The sequence below is a fragment of the Anomaloglossus baeobatrachus genome, chromosome 10 (assembly GCF_048569485.1).
Source record: "Anomaloglossus baeobatrachus isolate aAnoBae1 chromosome 10, aAnoBae1.hap1, whole genome shotgun sequence".
Taxonomy (NCBI): Eukaryota; Metazoa; Chordata; class Amphibia; order Anura; family Aromobatidae; genus Anomaloglossus; species Anomaloglossus baeobatrachus.
In genome coordinates, this window is record NC_134362.1 from 76,745,007 (window position 1) to 76,772,979 (window position 27,973).

Below are 27,973 nucleotides of genomic sequence, written 5' to 3' on the forward strand. Positions count from 1 at the left end.
TTGACGGTCGTTGGCTTCGGCCAGTCTCTGATAGCAGTGACCTTTTCAGGGTCTGGTGCCACACCGTCCGCGCTGACCACATGCCCCAAGATACTGAACCTTCGGCTTCAGCAAATAGCATTTTGAAGGCTTTAGTTTCATACCAAACTATGACAATGCTTCAAACACCTCTCGGCCAGGTGCCCTAGATGTTCCTCATAGGTCTTTGGAATACACGATGACGTCATCAAGATATCAGTACAGTCTCGAAGTTTCAATGCCCCAGGCAACACTCCATCAGCCTTTGGAACGTGCCTGGTGCATTGCAGAGTCCAAACGTCATGCTGTTGAACTCACACAGACCCATCGCCATCGTGAATGCGGTCTTCTCCCGATCTTCTTTTGCCACGGAAACCTGCCAATACGCACTGGTAAGATCTAAGTTGGAAAATAAATTAGCAGCTTTCAGTGCAGTAAGTGTTTCCTCAATGCGGGGCAACGGGTGAGCATTATGGATGATCGAATTCCCTATTATTCGCTTCGACAGATATCCGACAAATACCTCGCCGCTATTCGAGTATTTGCGAATATTCTACCCCCAATGTAAGTCTATGGGAAACCAGACAGAATAATTTTACGTCGGACTTGTCGGTGACCTGTGGTGACTGAGGAGAAGGCTGAAATGGATGGGAAAAGGCTGAAACAATATGGGCACAGCCTTTAGAAGGTGCCTGACTGCATTTCTGGTGTCTTTTGTATAACGTGGTCAGTAACGTGGTCAGAGCAGCACGCGGCATTTACGTAGTCGCCAGAACAGCTCTCAAACCAAAGTTAGAGGGGAAATTGCTAAGAAACTGTTTCTAGTGCCTAATAACTGTAATAAAATGTCAAATCAAGCCCCGACCTCCAAAAAAACACCAAACACTTTAGCATATGTTCACATGTTTCGTTTTTTTATATTTTACTTTTTTCGATTTAGAAAGGGCTGTAACTTAGACATTGTATTAGTGTTTGTCTCACACATCCTTTTTTGGGATTATATTTGACAGCACTTTAAAAGGTCAGCTACAATGTGCCCGTTAGGATGTTGACCTTGCCCTCCTCCTCCACCAGCACTACCGGCTGTCCTCAAATCTCAGACTTCTTAGGGTTCTCAGATGGGCCCTGTAACATACATTGGGGAGGGACGGCAGCCATTTGTAGTTTTCTGCTTCCCCTATATCATTAGTGTGAAAGTTGGAATACGTACTCCATAACACTTTACAGTGCTATTGCCAATGTGGCCATTTGGGTGTTGGCCTTGCCCTCCTCCTCTTCCGCCTCCTCCACCAACACCATCGGCTCCAACACCATCGGCTGTCTATTCAAATTCTATTCAAATGATTCAGAAATGTATGTTTTATGGACAAATGAACGCCACGCTGGGACATCGAAACTGATGTCGTTGATGATGATTGCATCTGACCAAAAGTAGGTTGGGAGCAGGAGGCATCATCGCCTGCTGCCTAGACCGCAGTTTGTGAAGCATGCAGCACCGTGGAAGTGGCAGTTGTTCCACTCTGGAACTCAGGCTTTATTCCAAGGATTTAAAAAAAATTCAGTTTCCCCAGGGGGGAATGATTCAAAGACCATGTAGCACAGCATCAGAAGGTACTCCCAACAGCTTATTTTTAAAAAAAAAAAAAAATAAAATGGTAGAATAAGCAACAGGGCATAACATGCCAAGGAGTTTAATACACTCAGTTCCCCTAGGGTGTAAAGGTTCAGACACCATGTAGCTAAGCATCACAAGCTACTCCCAAGAGTTCCCAACACCTTATTTTTAAAAAAATTGGTAGCATAAGCAACAGGGCATAACATGCCAAGGAGCTAAAAAAAAAAGTCTGATTTGGCAGAGGGCCATGTGTAGCACACCGTGGAGCACAGCATCAATAAAGAACACAGAGACTGCCTGACCAATTGTTCTAGATAGTGTAGCCTCGACAGTGTTTATGCCAGTGCATAATGTACAAAGGCTTGAAAAATATTGCCCTGGATGATTGGGCCAAATGGGCCACATGGCAGCAGCATAACAAGTTACATTAGTCATGCGGTGTCATTAGATGAGAGAAGGCAAAATAGTCTTGAATGAGAAACAATGGAACTTATTTGAACTTAAGAAATCCAAATTTTGGGGCTACGCTTATTATTGGGTATTGTTAACAGGCGGCCTGAGATACTCTGGGGCAATCCATCTGTGGTTCATTTTGATCCTCGTCAAACTGTCTGCACTTTCCGTGGATAGTCGTGTGCGACCATCTGTTATTGACCCCGCTGAGCTGAAAACACGCTCAGACAACACACTCGCAGCAGGGCAAGCTAGCACTTCCAAAGCGTATAACGCGAGGTCTGCCCAAGTTTTGAGATTGGTAACCCAATAGTTAAAGGGAACAGTAGACTCGGAAAGCACGCTGATAACGGTCACCTACATAGTCCCTCACCATCGTACTCAAGTGTTCCCTCCTTGTCATCGTTCCCCCAACCGGTATCTGATTCGCAGTTGATGGTTTGTGGAAAATGGACCAGTTTTAGCAGATTAGTCCCCGCTTGTGTTGCTCCTACTATGCGTAGCCCTCTCTTGTAATTCTGTTGCGTGAGATGACACGCTACCTCTGACGCCAGCATGGTCTGAGGGTAATCGTTTCATCAACTGCTCCACTAAAGCCCTCTTGAATGTTTCCGTAGTACAATCCTTATTTGCCTCCACAAGTAGCAAAGCAAATTTGTCTTTGTAGCGTGTCAAGGAAGGTAGATAACCAGTATTTGTTGTCTGCCAAAATGTGGACTAGCCGACAGTCATGAGAAAGGCAGTGTGACGTGAACTGTGCCATGTGTCCCAGACTCCGAACTGGAAACCTTTTGTGTCTCACTGCTAAGAATACATTCTGTCTCCCTAAACCTCTTCTCCTCAGTCTCTCTCCTCCTCCTGCTCCTCCTTAGGCCATCCATGCTGGACAGCAGCCCTGAAGCTTGGGTTGTCAATCCCTTGGTTACCAACTTCAAAGCATTCCTGTTAATCATCCTACTCATCCTCATGATGCTGAGCAAAGGTGGCCTGAGCTTGTTGGCCGAGGGTGTGTAGATTACTAGCTACCATTGTGAAGTCTGGGTTCACAGACAACTCTGGTGCATGAACACTTTGGTCAGTCAGACCATCCAGAGAGCGTTTCAATAAACAAATCAGTGGAATGGTAATGCTTATAACAGCATCCTCACTGCTCTCAATGTTGGTACAGTAATCAAAATTCTCAAAGACCTGACAAATGTGTGCAATCCACACCCACTTGGCAGTACTTATGTCTGGCAGCTGCGTCTGACGGGCATGTTCCAGCTGAAATTGGGATACTGTCCTCTGCTGCTCATGGATCCTGGCCAACATATAGGTTGAATTCCATCTCGTAGGGAGGTCACATATTAGTCTGTGACGAGGCAAGTGTAAGCGCTGCTGCAGCAAAAGAGGGAGATGACTTGCGGAAATGTGCGCTAATACATCGTATCTTGGTAAGTAGGTCTGGTATCCCAGGGTATTTCTTCAGAAAGTGCTGAACTACTAAATTTACAATGTGGGCATACAAGGAATGTGTACAAGCTATGCAAGCTTTAAAGCCGCCACCAGATTACGACCATTATCACACACTACCATCCCTGGACGGAGGTCCAAAGGCTCAAGCCACTCATCTGTCTGCTCAGTTATTGCTTTCAAAAGCTCAAGTGCCGTGTGAGATTTGTCACCGATACAGATGAGCTTCAGTAGAGCGTGTTGCCGCTTAGTCGAGGCAGTGCTGCAGAGATCCCAGCTGGAGAATGATGTCGACGGTTGGACACCGGCGGATGTTGAGGAGGATGCACAGGAGCCAGATGAAGAGTAGGAGGAGGAGGGAGTTGTTGCTGTGTAGGACTGTGTAGGCTACTGAAACTGTTATTGAAGTGGGCCCCGCTCTTCTGGGTGTGGGAACTATATGGGATGTTGCCGTCCCAGACTCTGTACCAGCCGCCAGGTTCACCCAGTGTGCAGTCAGTGGGATGTAGCGTCCCTGTCCACTTCCGCTTGTCCACGTGTCTGTGCTTAAGTGGACCTTCCCTGTTATGGCATTGGCAAGGACCCATTTGATGTTTACAGACACGTGATTGTGGAGAGTGGGGATAGCACAACGAGAAAAATGGTGGCTGCTAGGCACAGAGTACCGATGTTCTAACACCACCAAAAGGTCGCGGAAAGCCTGTGTTCCCACAAGCCGATACGGCAACATCTCAAGGGCTATTAATCGTGCAATGTGTGCAGTTATGGTTTCTGCTCTTGGGTGCGTAACGGGGAATTTTCGCTTTTTTGAAGGTCTGTGGTAAAGACAACTGAACAGAACGCTGGGACATCGAAGCTGATGTCATTGATGATTGAGTTTGGCCAACATCAGGTTGGGAGAAGGAGGCATCACTGCCACCTTGCACACCAGTTTGGGAAGCAGGCAGCCCAGGGGAAGTGGCAGACTTTGGAGTCTGGAAATCATGTTTTTTCACCTAGAGCTGTCAACTACCTAGTAGTGTGCTTGGCTAACATATGGTTTCTCATGCTGGAGGCGCCAAGCTGGAAGTATTTTTGCCTCTAAGCTTGGTCTGACAGATTTGACAAATGGCAACCATTTGGTCCAAAGGACTCTTGGAAAAAAAAACTCCCACACAATCGCACCATGGACCCTTGGACTCTGAGATGGCTGAGGTGGTGCACGGAACCTTGTACTCTTGAGATGCCAAAGGTGGTGGTGTCATGTGCACAGTTAATTGACTTCTGGCAGTGGTCGAAACCCTATGTCTTACAGCCTTTTTGCGGACTATGGGCACATGCTCCTCTGCACTGCTGCTCTCGCAATCCATGCCACCCGTCCATGTTGGATCAATCACCTCATCATCGACCTGGTCATCTTCAAATTCCTGAAGGTCAACATCTTCGGGAATGGAGGTTTCAGGCTGACCTGAGGGCAACTGTGTCTCAGCCAACAACATGGCTTTCTTTTGGCGTTGGGTGCTCAAAGATCTGTGCATCACTGCACACCACGTCCTCACCTGCGTTGGTGGTGTTGTGCGGTGAGAGGCAAGAAAGGTCAAAGGGTCCCGTAAACAGTTCCTCAGAGTACCCCGCTTTGGTGTCATATGTTCCCTTAGAATACTGATGTTGTGAGGAAGGATGACCAGGCTGAGGTTTCGATGGGCCAGCCTGTGGGCTACTCAAGTCTGTCTGTGTGGACCCTTGGTATTTGCTACTCTACAAGGAACTGGAGGCATTTTCTGCTAGCCAAGTCGTTACCTGTTCGCACTGTTCAGGGCGCAAGAGTGCTTTCCCACGTGGACAAGAAAATTGGGATAGGAAGGCAGAGGTAGAGAAAGCAGGAACCTTTTTCTTTGGCTCGATCACACTGCTTGGGTGACCACCACTGTCACTACCACTTCGTCCACGGCCCTTACCCCCTCTTTTTTTCCCAATTTTTTTGGTTTGATTATTCAAGGTGAATACTTTTAACGTGACTTTTTCTACAGGTAGTGGAACAACCCTTATGCCGGGTTGTTAAACTTGCGTTAATAGTTTCTCACAATAGCTGTTTCTGTAAGCCTAAAAACCAAAAGGTACCTTTATTGGACAAACTACCACTTGGAGGAGTCGACAAAGATGTTGTGAATGTCTTTCAGCCCCAAGAGAAAACTGGGTTTGACAACACTTTTATTTTAGTATTGGTTACTTAGTATTTAGCACTCAGACTGTGTGTTAGTTGCAGCAAGCCACGATATAGGTGCTGTAAGATATGAAGCCCCCCAAACTATACAAGGTTGTTGCTAGGAAGGTACTGACCTTGAGGCACAACTACTGACCCCCACACCAAGTATTAATAAAAATTGGGTAACACTCACTGTGAATTGAGATGAGATGATGGCTGACAGGCACTACACTACACCTGTACCCCTTGTTTTTACAATTTTGGGACCTTCTTTTTTTTTTTGCAAATTGTAATACCTATTGCTAGTATAACAACACAAGGTTTGTAGCAGTGCTGAGATTGTTGATTTATTAGTAGCAGATGTCAGGACAGCTTTAAATCTCTCCCTGCCCGTGAATAAGCTGTCACTATGTCACACACTGCAGTAACAGACTGTGTGCAGCACTAAGAGGATTTATTTATTTATTTTTTTTTGCAGCAGTTCTATGATGTACACTGATGTACACAGCAGCTAGCACACAGTGGACAGTGTCTTCTGCCCTTAAAAGGACTATTTTTGATTCTGCAGCAGGAACACTATCTCATAGAACAAACTGTCCCTATACCTGTTTCTATGTTTTACACAGTCCCTAACCGCTAATGCTAAATATCTTCAGCCCTTAGAAGGACTAGTATTAGTTGGCTGCAAAAACGCTGTACCGCACACAGTACAGTCTCACTACACCAGCAGCTCAGGAATGAATGCATGCACACAAAATGGCGGCTGACTTATATAGCCCCTATGACGCTGTGCGGCCAAGACAATCACAGTAACACCACAACAAAGATGGCTGTGGCGTTACTGTGAGGGCAAGCAACGTCGGATGTGTTCATTGGCTGCAAATAGGAGCCAGGAAGTCCAGAAACGAAAATGAAAGTACAGCAGCGAATACCATATTTGCCGTCTGATACCGAATAGTGGCGAATACATTCGCTCATCCCTAGCAAGCATCCTTGAGTGTCATGCGGTTTATCTGCCTATAGTCAACGCACATCCTCATTGTGCCATTTTTCTTTCTTACCAGGACAAGTGGGGCTGACCAGGGGCTACGACTATCTCTAATAACCCCAGCCTCCTTCATTTCCCGTAACATATCTTTAGCACACTGATAGTGAGCTGGTGGTATAGGCCTGTATCTCTCTTATAGGTGGATGGTCTCCCGTGGATATGCGATGATGTACCCCTTTTATCCACCCAAAGTCTTAATGGATGCTTACTAAAGACCCGTTCATAATCCTTCACCACCCGATAAACGCCGTGCCTTTGGTAAGAAGAGGTGGAATCAGTGCCGACATGCAGCTTCTGACACCAGTCTTCCAGCTGTCCCTTGGAGCTGTTGTCCTCTGCCTGGTCAGACAGGGTCAAGGGTTCCACTGCCTGAATTGAGTTGTTGTTGACAGTGAACAACTTGGCAACAGAAGCATATCTGAGTAGCTTAACCTCTTTCTCTCCACAGTTTAAAACCCGTACAGGTACCCTCCCTTTGCGTACATCAACTATCCCATTGGCTGTCAGGACTGTGGGCCTACTATCTGAGTACATGGGCTCTACCATTGCCTGGTAATCCTGCCCTTTGAGGCCGATCGCTGCCCGACACCAAATCATCACTTCACTTCTTGGGGGTAACACAATGGGGAATGGGTCGCTTACCCGTACACTGCCGATCTCCCCACCAGACAACTCTACCTGTTGTTTCTGCAGAAGGGCCTTGATCTTTCTGTAGGACTCTCTGCTGCTCGGTGCTGGCAGTTTCTGCAACCTGCTGGAGCAAGAAAAGAACTTCTCCTAGACAATTTTCAATAACGTTAGTGCCTAGTATCATTGTTGGATTTCTTTCACGACAATCAGTATCCACCACAATAAGTCCTTGGCCCTTTAGCTCCTCCCTCCCCACCTTTATCGTTACCTCCTTGAACCCTACTTGTGATACTGGCTGTCCATTAGCAGCATATATAGTAAGGTCTGGGTCTGGGTGAGTGAGCTCAGAATCTGCCCAAAATCTTTTGTAAAGGATATGCGGTATCATAGTCACCTGTGAGCCAGTGTCCAATAGAGCAAGTGTGGGAATGCCATCTAGCACGATAGATATGTGGGAGGACGGTCATTCCTATCGCGCCAGTTCGATGGGCCTGGTTTTATTCCTGGTGTTCGGCCCGCTGCCCCAGGAGTCGCTGGTTTAAAGGACATGACCTGGCAAAGTGGCCCGCCTCGTTACAACGGCGGCAGATAGGCTGTCCTGATGAGTGGTTGCGGTCGTTGGGTCTTCCTCTGGGCGGCGGGTTCCTCCTTCGTTGCATCCACGGGACGTCCTCAGGGCTGTCAGCCAACTGGATCCTCTCCGATGACTGTGGTTTCTGCTGGAGTTGCATGGCCTTTAGGAGCATGGCCACATCTTTTGTCAGCTGCTGTACCTGGCAACGCAAGTCATCAGAGGCACCAGGTATTAGTCTGTTCATTGATTTCTGCTGGAGTTAAGGAAAGGGGCGCCACCTCTGAGGGAGAGGTGATGGCTTGCCGTGGCTGAGGTGCGGGGTCTGTAGTCACAGGGACTCGCAGTGCTCTAATGGCCTGGTTCTTCAGAGATACAAACTCTAGACTCGGATGCTCCATGACCCATAGACGCAGCTGTGTTTGATGGATTGGTGAATGTAGCCCCTCAAACTGTTCAATTAACATTTTATCTTCCTCTTGCACACTTTCAGGGTCTACCTGCTTTACAGCCCGCAGCGCCTCCTGAAGGTTCAATGCATAATCCCGTATGCTATCCTTCGGCCTTTGTTTGCAGTTGTAATACCTCATTCTTAGCTCAGCTACAGTACAAATTTCAAAAGCAGCTTTTAAATTAGCAAATATCTGGGTTATTGTCCTTTTATCTGTATTCAGCCAGGATTTAACCACACGCTCTGCTGCACCCGTTAGCTGCCACAGCAAGACAGACACTTTTTGCTTGTCAGTCATGGAGTATATATCCAGGATATTGCACATCTTTTCTCTAAATTCAGCTAGGGTATTGGGTTCCCCAGCATATCGCAGTACCCATGCTGCCCCTGGGACATACGGCAGAGCAAGAGCAAGCGGCATGATCGGGGCTACAGCTTCAGGTGCTGCAGCTGCTCCAGCGGCATCAGCATCGCCTTGCTTCTCCATCCTTGAGGTGGTGCAGTTATGGCGGCACAATTACAGTTCAACACAGTCTTTAGATGGCGCACAGTACCCGTTGATTAAGGGCACGAAGATCCTGTTCGTGACGCCAAAAGCTGACCCGCCCCAGGGCCGTGGGGTACTCTGTTTCGGGATTTTGTCATGGGGGCCTGTGCCCGGTCCCGTGGCCTTGGTGGTCGCTGAAAGTCAGTTAATAATAATAATAATAATTAAAAGTGTTTTGTGGCGTCACCTACGGTTCCAGTAAGGTTACTGGGGCTGCAGGTCAGACCCCTGGGGTGATGGTTAGGCAGCCAGTTGTTTACGCTTCCCGTAGGTGAATCTGGATCCCCAGGGCAGTTTTTGTAGCCTTACACAGATATGGCAGTTTTTCTTCACAGCCTTTTCAACTGTCACTTTAGTGCAGCAGCCTATGGCTCCTCAGATGAGTGAAATAAAGTATGTCACACCAATTCATTAACTCTGTCCAGGTTTTAATTGCAGATCTTATTCAAAATGGGTTCAGTTTCTGATGTGACGGTTTTTGGGTAATCTGGGAACAATTCAGGATCTCTATGCCAGGTCAGTTTTGTGGCCTCCCTGCTGCGCTGTCTGTCCTTGGTCCTAGGCTGCCTGTAGCTATAACTTGTCCCTCTCTTTCTCTCTTCACCTGTATGGCAGGCGGCGGGAGCTTCTCTAAGGGGCACTGATTAATTAATTTTTTTAATTAGCACTGCTGTACTCACTGCGGTCCCTAAGCTCTGTGTAGTGGCTTTGCCTCCTTCAGGTACTGCTGCGGCCAGGAGATCTGGAGACTCCCTGGCTTCCGGTCTGTATTGCTGGGCAGTTTAGATCCCTCACAATCTCGGACGCCGGTGTCCGGTAGTCAGCGCTGTTCCTCGGGGATGAACCGATCTGGCTCCACCTCCCCGGTCACTCCTCTTTTGCCTCACTTCTGGATCCCTCAGTCTGTCACACAGCTACTCGTACGGGCTAAGCACAGCCCTCTCCATTTTGATGTCTTCCCTCTCCTCGCTCGAGCTCAACTCCCAACGGTCAACTGTCTGACTCTGCCTTCAAACCTGGATTTAAAGGGGATTTCACCTGAACTCTGCTTGTAGAGCTCCCCCTCCAGGCTTGGAGTGGAGGTGTTTGTGGGATTACCTGATGTGGAGATCCTTCCTTGCCCCAGGTACAGGTATATTTGTGGCAACTGAACCCTGGGGTGCCACAATTACATCACATGACTTCTGATGGGGGTGGGTAAGTTATGCTTATGGTGGCGCACTGATACATCTCGCTGTCGGATTTTGGCAGCAGCGAGATGTAAGGGGTTAACCCCTTCAAGACCTTTGACGGATACATCCGTCATGGTGCCCTGGTACTTAAAGACCCATGACTGATGTATCAGACATGGCGAAAGCGCGGCATCGGAGCCCCGGTGACTGCAATCGGTTCACACAAACCGCACATTCGGGTAGGAGGGGATCTGTGCCTGACTTCAGGAGGGGTGGTGCCTCCTCCCCGGACCTACAGAGGCTGTGATTGGTTGAGCGGGGTTCGTCAACCAATCACAGCCACTAATGTTTCAGTCATTGAAAATGGCTAAAACATTGAAATCCAGGCATGATCAGTGCAGCTGTAGCACTGGTCATTGGCTGGAGCTGGGTGACCTCAGCTGGATCACCATCCCCCTGCTCCAGCAGCTCTGATTGGAGAGACCAGCCTTGTGATCTCTCCAAACACCATGGACCTGGGGCCGGTGACCGCTCCCCTCAGCTTAATTTGTCGGTCCTGGAGCATACCAGTACAGTATATACAGGACAATGGCAGGGCGACAAGCTCCTTCCCATGCTGTCATGAGACCGGAGCATGGGACCTGTAAGTTGCAGCGCTGCCATTTTACTATATCAAACCGAGGAAAAGCCTCCCGATCAGTCGCCCTCCTCAATCTGCCACCGCTGTCCCCGATCTGCTGCCCACACCCCTCCCCCTCACCTCCGTGCTCGGCTGCCTGCTCCCTCCCCCTCACCTCCGTGATCGGCTGCCCGCCCCCTCCACCTCACCTCCGTGATCTTCTGCTCGCTCCCCCCACCCACCTCTCACCCCTGTGATCTGTGCTTCCTGCTTTTTCACCTCTCACCCTTGATCTGCTGCCCCCTCTCCCACCTCTCACCCTCCCTGATCTGCTGCCTCCTTCATTTCCTGTGATCCTGCTGCCTAGATCCATCCTGTAAGGTAACTATCCCCAATCTCACCTCCTACTCCACTCCCCTTACCCCCATCCCCCCTTTCACCCCCATCCTCCGCCGCTCCTGCATCCACTGCGCCCTCTCCCATTCGCAGCCATCCTCTCCCAGCCGCTGCCGTTTCACATCCACCGATGCTCCCTTTATCTGCCGCTGCCCCCCCACCCCATCTGCTGCCATCTCTCCTGTGATCCTGCTGCTATTCTGATCCATCCTGTAAGTATTGTTCGTGGCTCTTTAACTATCCCCAACTCCCACTCCCTATTTCCACCCACCCCCCCGCTTGCCGCCAAGTGCTGATCAGCTACGTGAATGGCTGATTAGGTACGTAATTGTTGCTCGAGGTTTTTCCCCTTTTTTTTTTTTTTTTTTTTTTTTTTTTTTTGTGCACCCCAAATAAAGAAATTAAAAAAACAAAACTTGAACACTTGGGTACCTGACCAGCAAGCGTCCTGCAGCCGTACTCTACTTCAGACAGGACTTCTTTTTTCCATCCCACCTAGTTTCCCCCCCCCCCCCCCTTTTTGCAGCACATCCGTGCGTGCGCCCTGATTTTTTTTATTTTTTATTTTTTTTTTGTGCCATGGGGGTCTAGTTTCCAAAATGGGGTCACATGCAGGGGAGCCTCCACTGTTTCGGCACCTCAGGGGTCTCCAAACACAACATGGAATACGCTAATTATTCCAGACAATTTTGCGTTTGAAAAGTCAAATGACGCTCCTTGTCTTCCGAGCCCTGCTGTGCGCCCAAACATTTGATTTCCACCACATATGAGGTATCTGTGTACTCAGGAGAAATTGCACCATACATTTTATGGTGCACTTTTTCCTGATACCCCTGTGAAAAAAAGCTACCTAGTTGAAGTAACAATTTCGTGGTAATTTTTTTTTTTTTTTTTTTTTTTCACGGCTCAACTTTATTAACTTTAGTGAAGCCCCCAGAGGTTCAAAGTGCTCAATAAACATCTAGATAAATTCCATGAGGGGTCTAGTTTCCAAAATGGGGTCACAAGTTGGGGAGCTCCACTGTTTCGTCACATCAGGGGCTCTCCAAACGCAACTGGTGCGGCTAACGATTCCAGCTAATTTTCTGTTCAAAAAGCCAAATGATGCTCCTTTCCTTCTGAGTTCTGCCGTGTGCCCAAACAGTGATTTTTCGCCACATATGAGGTATCTGTGTGCTCAGAAGAAATTGCCCAACACATTTTGGGGGTTCGTTTAATCCTGCTACCCTTGTGAAATGCAATATTTGAGGCTAAATTAACATTTTTGTTGCAAAAAGTAAAATGTTCATTTTTTTCCTTCCACATTGCTTTAGTTACTGTGAAGCACTTGAAGGGTTAATAACCTTCTTGAATGTGGTTCTGAGTAGCCTGGGGGGTGCCATTTTTGGAATAGTGTCACTTTTGGGTGTTTTGTGTTATGTAGACCTCTCAAAATCGCTTCAAATTTGATGTGGTCCCTAAAAAGGTGGCTTTGTAAATTTTGTTGTAAAAATGAGAAATTACTCAACTTTAAACCCCTATAACTTTTTTTTTTTTTTTCCCCAAATTGTGCTGATGTAAAGTACATGTGGGAAATGTTGTTTATGATTTTGTGTCATATGTCTCGTTTGTTTTGAAGCATAAAATTTCAAAGTTTGAAAATTACAAATTTTTCTCGAAGTTTCCGTTATTTTCTGCGTTTCTTTGTGAAAAAAAAAATCGGCCTAAATTTACCACAAACATGAAGCCCAATATGTCACGAAAAAAACAATCTCCGAATTACCGGGATCCGTTGAAGTGTTCCAGAGTTATAACCTCATAAAGGGACACTGGTCAAAATTGCAAAAAGTGGCCTGGTCTTTAGGGTCAAAATAGGCTGGGGACTCAAGGGGTTAATAGGCACAGGTGGAACGTGATTCCACTTGTGTCGACAGTCACACATCTCAGCTGTTTAAATCAGCTGAGATGTGCGCCGATCGCCACAGCAGCCCGCTGGGATTAACCTCACGCTATCCATGACATACCCAGTACGTCAGGTGTCGTGAAGAGGTTAAAAAAAAAAAGCGCGATTTTTCATTCTTTACTGACTTCCTTCTAAAAGGTCCTGAAATACATATGTTACACCCTGGGAGGTTTTCAGTTTGTAGGGGGAAAAAATCACTAAAATTGACAGTCTTTTAACCTTTTTATTAGTTACGGTTGCAATGGATGCGAGCTCTGATGGTGAAGAGGAGGTCGAGAATACAGATCAGATGACAGAAACTGTGATGAATGGCAGTATGAAGGAAACCCTCAGCCTTACCGTGGATGCAAAAACAGAGACTGCAGTTTTTAAAAGGTAAACCGAAAGTGCAACAGCTTAAGCACTTAAGATTTATTTCCCAACATAAAAACTGAGCAAATTTTCTTTTTTCCGTTTTTGCGCCTGTTTTTTTTTCCTCTCCTTATTCCAAGAGCGATAACTTTTTTTTTTTTTTTTTTTTTGTCCCAAGTTGATCTTTGTTTTGCTGTGTGTATGCTGTTTGCATTAGTTTTCTGTTGCATCGTCTGAAATAGCATAATGAGGGAAAAAAAACACCAGAGTTGCAGTTCACCGATTGGATTCATTTTTTATTGGTCGGACTTTTATGAACTCTGCGATGCCAAATGTGTATTTATTTTATTATATATATATATATATATATTTCCCCCCCCCCCCCATTTGGATTTTACCAAATTTAAAAATCTATGAAAGTATAAAATTATTTTGTCAATGCTGGGGGAAAAAATGCCTGTATTGAGTTTTTTTGGGGTGTTTTTTTTGGTCACCTCCCAACACTCGTATGAAGATTAAACCTTTGCTCTTATTTTTCGTAACGCATGCTTAGATACTTTTTTTTTTTTTTTATTATAAAGATTTTGTTCACATTTGCAATTTTATTGTGGGTTTTGGGGTTTTTTTTTTTGGCTATACCTTTTTGTTTCTGTATACACAATGATTGTCTACAGTAAGTACACCTGTCAATCATCTAGATCACTGTGGGTAAAAGTTAACTGTGCCAAAACTGTTAGGGGCATCGTTTAGCACCAAATATTGATGTCCTATTCTTCAGACTGGTAATATATATCAGATTGGGAGTCCGACTCTTGGTAGAACCACTGATCAGCTGTCACTGCCTTCGCAACGCCCAGAATAAACTGAACGGAGCTGTCCTGTTCGTCTCCATCCATAATGTGTATGAGATGCACATCATGGGTTTGGCAGAAGAGCTGATCCACAGTACTTCAGTGACTGCTACACGTTGAGTAGAGCTGTGCTATTCAGTTCCAATCAGTGATCACATCTGGCTGCTGTCACAGCTGATAACGGTTGATCGATGGGGGTGCTGGGTGTCAGGCTAAGAAAACCGTGGGGAAACTAAGTATTTTATACACTGCCAATTTTGCAAGTTTTCCCACCTACATAGAATGAGGAGGTCTGTAATTTTTATTGTAGGTTAAACTTCAACTGTGACAGACAGAATAAATTAAAATAAAAATCATATGATTTTTAAATTTGCATTTTATTACATGAAATAAGTATTTGATACGATAAAAAACAACTTAATATGTGGTAGAAACCTTTGTTTGCAGTTACACAGATCAGACGTTTTCTGTAGTTCTTGGCCATGTTTGCACACACTGCAGCAGGGATTTCGGCCCACTCCTCCATACAGATCTTCTCCACATCTTTCAGGTTTTGGGGCGGTCACTGGGCAACATTGAGTTTCAGGTTCCTCCAAAGACTTTTTATTGGGTTCAGGTCTGGAGACTGGTTAGGTCTATCCAGAACCTTGAAATGCTTCTTACGGAGCCACTCCTTAGTTGCCCTGGCTAGGTATTTCGGGTCATTATCATGCTGGAAGACCCAGCCATGACCCATCTTCAATAGTCTTACCGAGGGATGGAGATTGTTGGCCAAAATCTCACAATACATGACCCCCTCTATCCTCCCTTTTTAATACGATACAGTCGTCCTGTCCCCTTTGCAGAAAAGCACCCCCAAAGTATGAGGTTTCCACCCCCCATGCATCACGGTTGGGATGGTATTATTGGGGGTTTTACTCATCCTTCTTCCTCCAAACACAGCAAGTGGAGCTGATCCCAAAAATCTCTTTTTTGTTTTCATCTGACATGACCTTCTTCCATGCCTCCAGATGGTTTTTGGCAAACTTCAAATGGCCTGGACATGTGCTGTCTGTCATAGTTGAAGTGTACCTGCAATACAAATTACAGCCCTATCCATTCTTTGTAGATGGGAAAACTTGCAAAAGTGGCAGCGTATCAAATACTTATTTTCCCCACTGTAGTAATCACTATGATCAGATAACCCCTTATCTATTTTTTAACATAAATTTAGTGGCACTTAGGGTATGTGCGCACGTGTGCTTTTTTTCATGCTTTTATGCTGCGTTCTGCACTGCAACGTAAAAGCCTGCGTCCCCAGCACAATCTATGAAGATTGTGCAAATTCCATCCGCACGTTGCGTTTTAGAAAGCTGCTGCTTTCCAAAACACTGCGTTCTAAAAAGCAACATGTCACTTGTGCGTTTTGGATGCTTTTCCCACTCTATGGCAGAGGAAGCATCCAGAATGCATGAATTCCGCATGCACAATGCTTTCAAAACACATCTTTTCGGCTGCTTTTTGAAACGCACATGCAGAGACGTGCGCACATACTCTTATTACTGTGGGCTGAAGAAAAACCTTTTACAACTGTGAGAGGTGATTAAGTCGCTGCCAGTCTCCTCTGTTAGGCTATGTGCTCACGTTGCGTTCTGTCCCTGCAGAAATTTCTGCAGCGATTTGAACAGCACACGTGCGCTTAATGAAATTAATGAAAATTAATTTCATGCGCTCTGGATGCAGCCCCTCCCATAGACAGAGCGGGGGCTGCATGCAAAGAGCATGAAAGAAGTGACATGTTGCTTTTTAGAACGCAGCGCTTCGGCAGTAGCTGAAGCACTGTGTTCTAATACGCCACGTGGGCATGGATTAGGCACAATCTTCATAGATTGTGCTCAGGACGCATGCAGTTACGCTGCGGTGCAGAACGCAGCGTAACTGCATGAAAATACGCTACGTGGGCACAGAGCCTTAGAATCAGCTGCTGCGAAAAGATTAGGCATTTCAGATTCAACAAACCAAATTCCATTTTCCTCCCCGAAACACGTTTCACAGCTGATTTTGCTAAAATTGTTAGATTGAACCATCTTTTGTCTTGTCCATTGCTAGCTTCATCCATTTAAGTTTGCCTTTCTAGCTTTCATTTATTATAGGGTCATCATAACTTAAACTACAAATATGGGTTTGCAGAGAAATACCGCAATAAGCACACATCCCTCAGCTGTAGTCACGGCAGTGATTTCCCATGCTGTTATATCTATATAGCCTTTCCTGCACCACATGTACTAAGTAGCATTCTGTTTATGCCTGCTTCTCCTCCTTTCCCTTTCCACTGCGCACTATTGGCTTCAGAGTGTTGAAATCCTTTTGGTATGTATCTCTAAAGATCCTCTCTGTGCAGGTTTTCCATATTTTTCCCTGTATGCCTAAAGCACCTTGTTTTTCGATTCCTTTTTTCCTTTCCATTACGGTCACATGCATCCGTGGATTACATTTTATTTATTTTTTATTTGTGAAAATGTTGCAATGTGCAGCAAATGTAGTTTGGTTTTTTTTTAGTTTTTTTTTTTTTCCATGTCCTACCATCACCACCAAATGCATGCGTTTTACGGTTTACTTGTGTTTGTAGAAATTGTATTTATTTTTTATTTTTTTTTTTGTAGCGAGGAAGGGAAATTGTCTACCTCTAATGACTCTGCCTGTAAATATGTTGTGGAGAACTCCGAATCTGCTATGGAAAATCCTCCAGCCTCACAGCCAAACAGTAGCAGTCCAGAACAGAAGTGAGTAGTTTGTTTGGTTTTTCTTTCATTGCAGTGACTATGATGTGTTAACCCCTTCACGACTTTGTACATATCGGTATGCCCAAGGTCGTGTCTGTCCCTGTAATGCAGTTTCGTGTGAGCCTGCTTGTTTCTCTGCACATGTCAGCTGATGTGATCAGCAGACATGCTCAACTAACAGGTGTGGGAGGATTGGAGATCCACTCGTGTCTGTTAAAGAGAACCTGTCAGCTGCAATGTGCACCCAGAACCACGAGCATTTCTGGGTGTATATTGCTAATACCTGCCAAACTGTATCTAGTAGCATACATAGAGATCTTTAGGAAAAGTATTTCTAAAGATCTTTTATGATATGCTAATGAGCACAGGGACTGGTCCCAAGGGTTTTAGTGCCTGAGCTCATTCCACCCTCTTAGTATGTTAGCATGCCCACAGGGGCGTGCTATCATGCTATTCAGTGCAGCATCATCAGAGGTGAGGCGTGTACCTGTGTCAGCTGTCACCGCTGATCCATACATGCCAGCATTTTCGGTCATGCGCACTAGACCTCTCTGAAGCCGAGACGCATACACCTGGCTTCATACTGTGCATGACTGGAAGTGCTGGGCATTCAGAGCAGCGGTGACAGGAGACACAGGAATGTATGCGCGTCACCGCTTGTGCTACTGCATGGAGTAGCAAATTGGCATGCCCCTGTGGGCGGAATGAGTGAAAGGAATGAACGCCCATGTGACTCGTCCCAGCGCTCATTAGCATATCATAAAGGATCTTTAGAAATACTTTTTCTAAAGATCTCTTTATCTATGCTAGTGTATACAGGGACGGTTAGGCGGGGATTAACAATATACACCCAGAACTGCCCGTGGTTCTGGGTACATATTGCTACTGACAGGTTGCCTTTAACTAGTTAAACCCCACTGTCAATCTGACAGTGGAATTTAACATGCGCCATTCCCTGTCCCCATCGGTGGCCCCATGACACGATCACAGGGTGACGATGGGCTGTCAGGGGTCCGCTCATGACCACTGTCATGATGTAGGTCCTGTGAGCGCCAGCGTTCAGACATCAGCATTTCTGCCGTACAAAGCGGTGCTGAAGTTCTTCTCTGTGCAGCAGAGGCGATGAGATTTACTCGTTCCCCTAGGAAACTTGAAGCTAAAACAAAGTGTGTGGAAAAAGAAAAAAAGCTCAAATCACCCTCCTTTTGCTCCATTATACAAAACTTTTAAAATCCACACATTTAAACGCTATATTCAGAAATGCCCAATCTATCAAAATATAAAATGAAATTGATCTGTAATGAGGAAAAAATAACCCCAGAATTTATTTTTTTCTTTAAAAGTTCAGAATTTTTTTCACTTAAAAAAAATATAAAAATAAATTTTCTTCATCGTTCCTTATGGGAGACCCAGACCATGGGTGTATAGCTTCTGCCTCCGGAGGACACACAAAGTACTACACTAAAAAGTGTAGCTCCTCCCTCCTAGCATATACACCCCCTGGATGACCAAATCTAGCCAGTTCAATGCTTTGTGTTCAGGAGGCACACATCCACACATGCATTCTCATCTGATTTTGATTTTTGGAAAAGAGTTTGAAGAAAAGCGGGTCCAAGCTGGACTCCCGGCATGTCCCTTCTCACTCCACTGTGTCGGCGGTGTTGTTAAGGTTGATTTCAGGGCTGGAGCCTTACATGCCGCGCTCCTTCACCATCCCTCGGGCTCTGGCTTGAAGTGGGAGCCAGCACGGTTCTCCCTGCCTGGCAGGAGACCGGTCTCCATCCGCAGCCCTTTCAGGATCCTTCCGGACGGAGCACTCATCCCTCAGGGACCTGGCCCTGCGTCTCACAAGCTAAGTATCTGAGACGTTATTTTCAGGGGGTCCCTTGTACTTTAATGTGGGGGAGAGTGTGCTGTGTATGTATTCTGACATTCCCGGCTGGTTCTCTGGTTTTCACCCGAGAACCGCGCCGATGGTGCCTGTTTGCCGGCCGCATTGTTAAATCTAGGCCCCGGCTTCGCCTGAGGCCTAGTTTCGATTTCACTGCCCCTGCATGTCAGTCATGCAGAGGGACAGTGCGGCTCCGCCCAGCGGCTGTTCGGCACAGGGGAGAGACACTCCTCCGGTTGTGGACCTGCTTATATACTGCATATATACTGCTTATATACTCTGCTGGGGGTCATTCTGGCTCAGAGCCCCCACTTCAGCAGCATGTCTCACACGAGAAGTAAGGCTGCACTCAATATGCACTGCATGTAGGCTCGTACTGCCTGTACCGAGCACATAACCACATTGTGATTCCTGCTCTAACATGGTGGTGCCTCAGCCTGGAGTCTCATCCCTAGTGGTCCCTCCGGCTGCTCCGGCTCCGGTGGCTGAACCCCCGGCTTGGGTAGAATCCTTCTCTCCATGGGACAGCTGTCCCGGACTCTGCTGAGCATGCATTAGCCCCCTTCTCAGGGCACCTCTGCTGCTACGGCTCGCTCAGCAAGGCCCACAGAGGATTCTTCTTCTGGTCTCAGACCCCGTCCTCCTCAAAGACGCAGGGTCCCCTCTCCTTCCTCGTCCCGCGGCTCTGATTCACGAGCTGACTCGCAGGACGAGGAGGATCCCTTTACTGGGGGCTCGGACGCTACCTCCATGTCCCCCATTGATCTGTCCGAGGGTGACGCAGATATTAGTGTTTCGATTGCGTACATTAATTCTGTACTGGACCTCAATCCGCCAGTATCAGAGGAGCAACCCTCTCTGGCAAAAAAGCACCAGTTTACCTTGCTTAAGAGAACAAGGAGTTTGTTCCTTAACCACTCCAGTTTTCAGGCCACTGTGGCCAGGCCCAGGGCCTGCCCTGACTAACGCTTCCTAAAGAGTGGTTCTGATGACCGTTTTCCCTTTCCACCAGAAGTGGTCAAGGAATAGGCTCATTCACCAAAGGTGGACCCTCCGGTGTCTAGACTCTCAGCCCGGACAGTTGTATCAGTGGCTGTTGGCACCTCTCAAGGATTCCACTGTCCGCCAGGTTGACCTTCTGGCCAAATCTGTATAGAGGCGGCAGGGGCCTCGTTCTCCCCATCTTTTGCAGCAGTGCGGGCTCTCAAAGCCATCTCTGCTTCTCTAGAGGAGATGCATTCCCTCACCAGGGACTCTATGCCCGAAATGGTTGCCTTAACTTTCAGGCTTCAGTCTTTTCATCCTATGCCATGTCTGCCATGCTGGAGACTCTCACCGCACTGCGGTGGCCTCGGCTAATTCCCTCGCTATCCGCAGGCTCCTGTGGCTTCGAGAGTGGAAGGCAGATGCTTCTAAAGAAGTTCCTTGCTGGGCTCCCTTTTGCTGGGACCAGACTATTCGGTGAACAACTGGATGAAATTATTAAGGAAGTTTTTGGCAGGAAGAGTACTTCCATGCCACAAACCTGAACCAGGAAACCTGTCCAGGGCAGGAACCAGTCGAGGTTGCGTTCCTTTCGTTCCTCCAACTGGTCATCCTCTAAGCCCTCGGCCTCGTCCACTAACTCAGCCAAGGATCGTAAACCCAACTGGCGCACGAAGCCGCGTCCTCAGAAAACCGCAGGAGCTGCTGCCACTAAGTCAGCCTCCTCCTGGCTATCTGGCCGCGCCAGCAACGTCCTTAGTCGGTGGCAGGCTCTCCCACTTTGGCGACATGTGGTTTCAACACGTCTCCGATCAGTGGGTGCGGGATATCATCTCCCACGGCTACAGGATAGAATTCTATCCAGCCCGCCAAACAGATTTTTTCTGTCAACTCCCCCCTGCTCCAAGGCCGCCGCCTTCTCACAGGCCGTGGCATTCTTGCAGGCCAATGGAGTAATTGTACCGGTTCCCGACCGTGAACGGTTCTGAGATTTCTACTCAAATCTCTTCCTAGTCCCCGAAAAGGACGGTGCCTTCCGACCTGGATCTCAAGCTTCTCAACAAGCATGTTCAGGTGCGGCATTTTCGCATGGAGTCTCTGCGATCAGTCAATGACCCAAGGAGATTTCCTAGCATCCATCGACATCAGAGATGCCTATCTGCATGTGCCAATCGCAGTTTCACACCAGCGTTGGCTACGTTTTGCAATCGGAGTGGAACATTTCCAATTCGTGGCTCTTCCCTTGGGGTTAGCCACGGCCCCTCGAGTATTCTCAAGGTCATGGCAGCAGTGATTGCGGTCCTGCACCTCCAGGGGTTGGCAGTGATCCTTTTGTCCTGGACGACCTTCTAGCAGGGCTTCATCCAGTGCAGACTGTTAGCGGAGTGCCTCGCTCACTCTCGCCACTCTAGCCAATTCGGGTGGCTTGTCATTCTGTCCAAGTCCACTCTGACCCAGAAGCTCACGTACCCAGGGACGCAATTCGAGACTCTGCCGGCACTTGTGAAGCTGCCCTTAGTCAAACAGCAGTCCCTCCTCTGGCGGTGCGCTCTTTGCTGAGGCCCTGACGTCGTTCCATCAGGCACCTAATGCAGGTGCTGGGTCAGATGGTGGCGTCAATGGAAGCGCTTCCCTTGCCCAGTTCCATCTGCGTCCTCTGCAGCTGGACATTTTCCGCTGTTGGAACAAGCGGACTTCCTCCTTCCACGGGTTGGTGGCTTCGCCACAGACCAGGGGCTCCTTTCAGTGGTGGCTTCGGCCCCTCTCTCTTCAGGGACGCTCCTTCCTGGCCCCGTCCCGGGTGATCCTCACCATGGATGCCAGTCTATCCGGCTGGGTAGCAGTATATATCCACCATGGAGCGCAGGGCACTTGGACTCTGTCCGAATCAGCCCTCTCGATCAATGTGCTGGAAATCAGAGCTGTGCTTCTAGCTCTCTTAGCCTTTCACCATCTGTTGGCGGCCAGGCACATTCGAGTCCAGTCAGACAACGCGACAGCGTTTGCCTACATCAACCACCAGGGCGGGACACTCAGCCGCCTGGCAATGTTGGAGGTTCAACGCATCCTTCAGTGGACGGAGGACTCAAAGTCCACCATATCCGCAGTCCACATCCCAGACGTGGAAAACTGGGAGGCAGATTATCTCAGCCATCAAACCGTGGACAGCGGCGAGTGGGCTCTGCATCCGGCAGTGTTTCGGTCAATCTGCCGCAAGTGGGGCACTCCGGACGTGGATCTTCGCTCCACGATCCTCAGGCTTTTGCAGCAGACGCACTGGTTCAAGATTGGTCCCAGCTTCGTCTTGTCTTGCGTGTTTCACCCTCTAGCTCTTGCCCAGAGTCCTGCGCAAGATCAGAATGGAGGGCCGTCGGGTCATTCTCATTGCTCCAGACTGACCCAGGCGAGCTTGGTACCCTGACCTGCTCAATCTGTCCGTAGAGGTGCCATGGCATCTCCCGGACTGTCCAGACCTTCTCTCACAAGGTCCGTCTTTCCGCCAGAATCCTGCGGCTCTCAGATTGACGGCGTGGCTCTTGAGTCCTGGATCTTGACGACTTCTGGTATCCCTCCTGAAGTCATCTCCACTATGACTCGTGCTCGGAAGTATCCCTTGGCAAAAATCTATCACAGGACCGGGAGAATTTTCCTGTCCTGGTGTCATTCTTCCGGCCATGCTTCTTGGCCTTTTTGCCTTGCCGACCCTCCTGTCCCTTCTACAGTCCGGTCTGCAGCTAGGACTATCCCTCAATTCCCCCAAGGGACAGGTCTCGGCTCTGTCAGTGTTGTTCCAGCGGCGTATCGCCCGGCTGGCTCAGGTGCACTCCTTCATGCAGGACGCATCTCACATCATTCCGCCTTACCGGCGGCCTTTGGAGCCCTGGGACCTTAATCCGGTCCTCACGGCTTCTGGAAACCCCCCTTTGAGCCTCTTAGGGAGGTTTTCTTTGTCTTGTCTTTCACAGAAAGTGGTCTTTCTAGTGGCCATAACTTCCCTCAAGAGAGTCTCTGATTTGGCTGCACTCTCTTCAGAGTCACCTTTTATGTTTTTTTCATCAAGACAAGGTGGTTCTCCGTCCGACTCCGGACTTCTCCCTAAGGTGGTTTCTGCTTCCACCTTAACCGGTGCCTTCCTTTTGTCCGGCTCCTGTTCATCTCTTTGAAAAGGCGTTGCATACTCTGGATCTGGTGCGGGCGCTCCGGATCTATGTGTCTCGCACCGCTGTTCTTAGGCGGTGCACCTCTCTTTTTTTTGCTGACCTTGGTCAGCGTAAGGGCCTCTCGGCATCTAAGCCGACCCTAGCTCGTTGGATTAGGTCGGCCATTTCCGATACCTACCAGTGTACTCAAGTGCCTCTCCCGCCGGGGATCAAGGCACACTTGACCAGAGCTGTCGGTGCCTCTTCGGTTTTCAGGCACCAGGCTACGGCTCAGCAGGTCTGTCAGACTGCCACTTGGACTAGTCTGCATACCTTTTCGAAGCACTGCCAAGTGCATGCTCATGCTTCGGCAGATGCGAGCTTGGGCAGACGCATCCTTCAGGCAGCTGTCGCCCATTTGTGAAGTTAGGTTTCGCCTACTTCTCAGTTTTTCTGTTTATTCCCACCCATGGACTGCTTTGGAACGTCCCATGGTCTGGGTCTCCCATAAGGAACGATGAAGAAAAAGAGAATTTTGTTTACTTACCGTAAATTCTTTTTCTTATAGTTCCGACATGGGAGACCCAGCACCCTCCCTGTTGCCTGTTGGCAGTTTTCTTGTTCCGTGTGTTTTCACCGGCTGTTGTTGTAGACAGAGGTTCCGGTTGTTCCGGGTTTTGCTCTATCTCTACTTGTGGGTGGATATCCTCCTTCAGCTTTTGCACTAAACTGGCTAGATTTGGTCATCCAGGGGGTGTATATGCTAGGAGGGAGGAGCTACACTTTTTAGTGTAGTACTTTGTGTGTCCTCCGGAGGCAGAAGCTATACACCCATGGTCTTGGGTCTCCCATGTCGGAACTATAAGAAAAAGAATTTACGGTAAGTAAACAAAATTCTCTTTTTATACATGTTTGGCATCTAGGAACTCGTTCTGACCTGGGGAATCAATCATAACAGCATAATAGTTTTACCATATGGTGAACATGGGGGATTAACAAATTCAAAAAAAAATTGAATTGCCTTTTTTTTTGTTTTTTTGTTTTTTGTTTTTTTTTTTTTAAATTTTCCCACTTTTGGAACCCCCCCCGTCCCCGGTAAAATAAATGTTTTCATTCAAAAGTACGACTCTTCCCACAAAAAATCGCCAGTTAGTAAAGTGATTAAACTGAATCAACTGAATCTGTCATCAGGTTTCTGCTATGTAATCTAAGAGCAGTATGAAGCAGGGGCTGGATCCCTGATTCCGATGAGGTCACTTTCTGGTCTGCATACTGTCATTTTGATAAGTTTTCTCTGCAGCATAGCTCAGAATACTGAGCCGTGTATAACTCTTCCCAAACACTGATTGGCAGCTTTCTGTCAATACAGTGTACGCAGCTGCCAATCAGTAGTGTGGGCAGACATACACAGAGCAGTTGAGTAGGAGGCTTGAGACTCCTAGTCCTGTAGTGATGATCTCCTGATGATAAAACACTGATTTATTGACACTGCAGCCAAAGTGACACATACATGGAATTGGGGTCTCTTCAACTACATAATGTTGCTCTTTGATTACATATCTAAAATCTGCTGACAGATTCCCTTTAAAAAAAAAATTCCTGAAACAATCCTGGTGTATATTAGTTTCTAAGCCATTGTTTGTTTCTCTATTGTGTATGAGGTGAATAATCATATTGATCCTGTGCTTTCGGAACTCCAGAAGGTGATGATCAGATGTGATGGAATTGTAGATTAACTGCAACCCTGAGTTTGACTCTTAAAATGCACACGGTGAAATCTACCATAAGAATCTGTACTTCTATGACATTTGCTTATAAAGTCTTAAATGTATATTTTTATTTATTTTTTTATTTATAGAATATCTGACCAAATTGTGTTGGACGGAGCATCAAGCAACGGCCCAGTATGATGTGTGATGCCTACTGTTTAGCTGAAGATTGCAGGCTGCTACACATTGGGATTTCAAGTGGAGTTACTTGAGGAGTTCGTCAGAAGCCTGTCGACGCCAGTCACTGCTGCACTAACTTTGCAAGGGATCAGGACCAGCAACGTTTTTATTTTTATTTTTTTTGTTTCCTTCTTAGGTTTTAAGGTGTTGTACAGACTTGAACGTGTATAAAAAAAACAAACAAAAAGACAACAAAAAAAAGTTGCACATTGAGAAATAAGACTTTTGTGTATGTTTATATTGTATTGTATTCTAAACAAAACTGGTGCCCTACAACATAAGAACTCACCACTTCAGTAATAGTGATACTATGGTTAAAATGGTTGTAAAAATAGTTTTTATAAAGTGTATGCACACAGATCTCCTGTATTTGAAAGCATAACTATTTGACAATTAGTGTGACCAAAGTATTTACCAGTTCATGCATTCTTATTTTTCCACTTTGTACAATAGTCACTTTTTTTTCTTTCATTCTTTTATCAAACAGAATTATTCTTTTTGATAAAAAAAAACTTCCTGTAAATGTTCTCAATGTTAGGTTACCAAAAGTGATTCAAACCTTTTAATATCTTTGTTCCAGTGTTCCTCGTTTTTTACAGCAACTTTATCAAACATCCTTTTGCTGTATTTTTACTTTTTCAATCAAATCAAATGTCTATTGGTAGAGATTTTAAGTATTTATTACTACAGTTCTGACAGATTGTTATTGTAAAGCCATATGCTCCATATCTTTTTATTTTTGCTTAAGCAACTGGTGAAAAAAAATCTTCATATTCAGAATTTTTTTTCACCTAGAAATTTTTAACTATTAGTTTTTTTATGCACATTTTAATTTTATTTTTTTTAACGTGAAATAAAATGCTTGAAGAAGACGAGCGTTTTATTCCGAATTTGTATTTTTCATATGCAGATCCAATATAAATTTGCATGTCATCTGTTTGTAACGATCTGTGAATTATTTTTTACATAAAACAGTTTGTTTTTTTGTTTTCTTTTTTTTTTTTTTGTACATAGGTAGTGATTATGAAAGCTAATTCTATGTAATTTATAATGTTTCTATATTCCTGTAAACTTCAGTCCGCCTTCTTAAAGCAGGAAAAAAAACACAAAACAAGCAATGTTAAGTTGCCAGTCTGACACAAGGGTTGTCCACCTCTTGCACACCTCTTTTGTAGATGTAAATCTGTCTAATTTCATGAATAGATTATTATGGGTTTGTGAGACTTCTCCTAGACAGCTATTTTAAAAGAAAAAAAATTTAACTTCAGACTGAAGCCAACTTTTTATTTTTTTTGAGGTAGTCTCCCATGCAACGTGCCTAAGCATTACATTGCATACTACAATAAAAAGGAAAATATGCTTATCGTTTCCTTTTACCTCATTTTATGATATATTTGGGTTGCATGCTTGAAATTTGCCTTTTCTTAATTTAGCTTAACCCTTTTCTCTTTTTTGTTTTTAATCAATCAGTATTCATAAAGTCAAACAATACAGTGCTGCTTTATACCTGGTGTCTGTTTCTAACCATCCCGAAGTATTAAGACAAATGGAACAAATTCAGTAAAGATTTGAGTCTTAGGGACCCATTAGCCTCTTTTATCTGTGAGTAACTGTTTTCCCTCTTTCCCCATTACAATTCTTAAGCATCTTTTCTTAGTTGTGCATTTATATTGTTCCTCTGTCCCTCCTGAAATATTATGATTCTGTTGACATCTGGATGTTTCCATTACTTTAAAGGGAACCTGTCAGGTCCAATATGCACCAAGAACCACGAGCAGTTCTGGGTGCACACTGCTATTCCCTGCTTAACCAACCATCCCTGCATCTGGTAGCATAGATAAAGGGATCTTTAGAAAAAGTATTTCTAAAGATCTTTTATTATATGCTAATGAGCACGTGGACTAGTTCCAAGAGCATTGCTAGTCTGCTCCATTAGCATGTTAGTACTCCCCTGTGGGCATGGTAACATGCTAATGAATGTGCAGTGTCAGAGGATGATCTCACTCACCTCTCCGCTGCCATCGCCGCCCAACACTGGATTTTGGCGTGGCATGACCCTGGAGTTTCGGTCATACGCACTGAAGCTGGGTGTACGTGTCCCGGCTTCGAATTAAAGTAATGTGCATGACCGAAAGTCCGGGGTCATGTGCGCGGAGCCGAAATCCAGCCTTCGGCGGCGGTGGCAGCGGAGAGGTGAGTGAGATCATCCTGTGATCTTGCGCATTCATTAGCATGTTATCACGCCCACAAGGGCATACTAACATGCTAATGGGGCCAACGAGCAAGGGAAGCAATGCCCAGGGGAATGCGCATCACCGCTTGTGCTGCTGCATTGAGTAGCAAATTGGCATGCCCCTGTGGGCGTAATGAGCGAAAGAAACTAACGCCCATGTGACTAGTCCCAGCGCTCATTAGCATATCATAAAGGATCTTTAGAAATACTTTTTCCAAAGATCTCTTTATCTATGCTACTGTATACAGGGGACGGTTAGGCAGGGATTACTAATATGCACTCAGAGCTGCCCATTGTTCTTGGTGCATATTGAAATGTTAACATCCAGTTGTAAGTTTAGCAAAACATTTCATGGAAGACTTCAGAATTCAATTTGCAAAGGCAATTTTACATATTTACATACAGGTCAGGAGAGGTAACATGTCTGCCTTAATACCATAGGCATTGTGGACATGGGACAGGTAGAGGACAAAAATGTACATGTTATGGGGTTGGCAGGATTTTAAACTCTTTAGACCCATTTAAACTTTAGTTTTCTTGTTCAAGATTATCACTGAAGTCTTGCAAACACAGGTGTAGAAAATAGGCACCAACATCTATTAAAGCTAAAGAAATACTACAGTATGGGTGTGTGAGTATTGATGTGCCTACATTAGGCCTAGGGCCCCAACCACATCAGTCTGGGGGCACTTGCCAATGTCCTAAATAACAAA

The 27,973-nt window shown here is 46.2% G+C and overlaps 1 protein-coding gene across 7 annotated transcripts in view; it reads left to right on the forward strand.

Annotated features, from left to right (window-relative positions):
• Positions 1–26,877, forward strand: part of PPP6R3 (protein phosphatase 6 regulatory subunit 3) — a 243,426-nt gene extending 216,549 nt beyond the window's left edge. For 4 of the 7 annotated variants that reach the window (XM_075325289.1, XM_075325292.1, XM_075325293.1 and 1 more), the window contains 4 exons: positions 13,330–13,474; positions 16,633–16,650; positions 16,944–17,063; positions 24,937–26,877. In XM_075325289.1, the coding sequence (XP_075181404.1) occupies positions 13,330–13,474; positions 16,633–16,650; positions 16,944–17,063; positions 24,937–24,988 (335 nt within the window). In that variant the 3' untranslated portion in view covers positions 24,989–26,877. The remainder of the gene's footprint in view (positions 1–13,329; positions 13,475–16,632; positions 16,651–16,943; positions 17,064–24,936) is intronic. The other 3 variants (XM_075325295.1, XM_075325290.1, XM_075325294.1) reach the window with 1 other exon arrangement.
• The last annotated feature ends 1,096 nt before the right edge of the window (positions 26,878–27,973 follow it).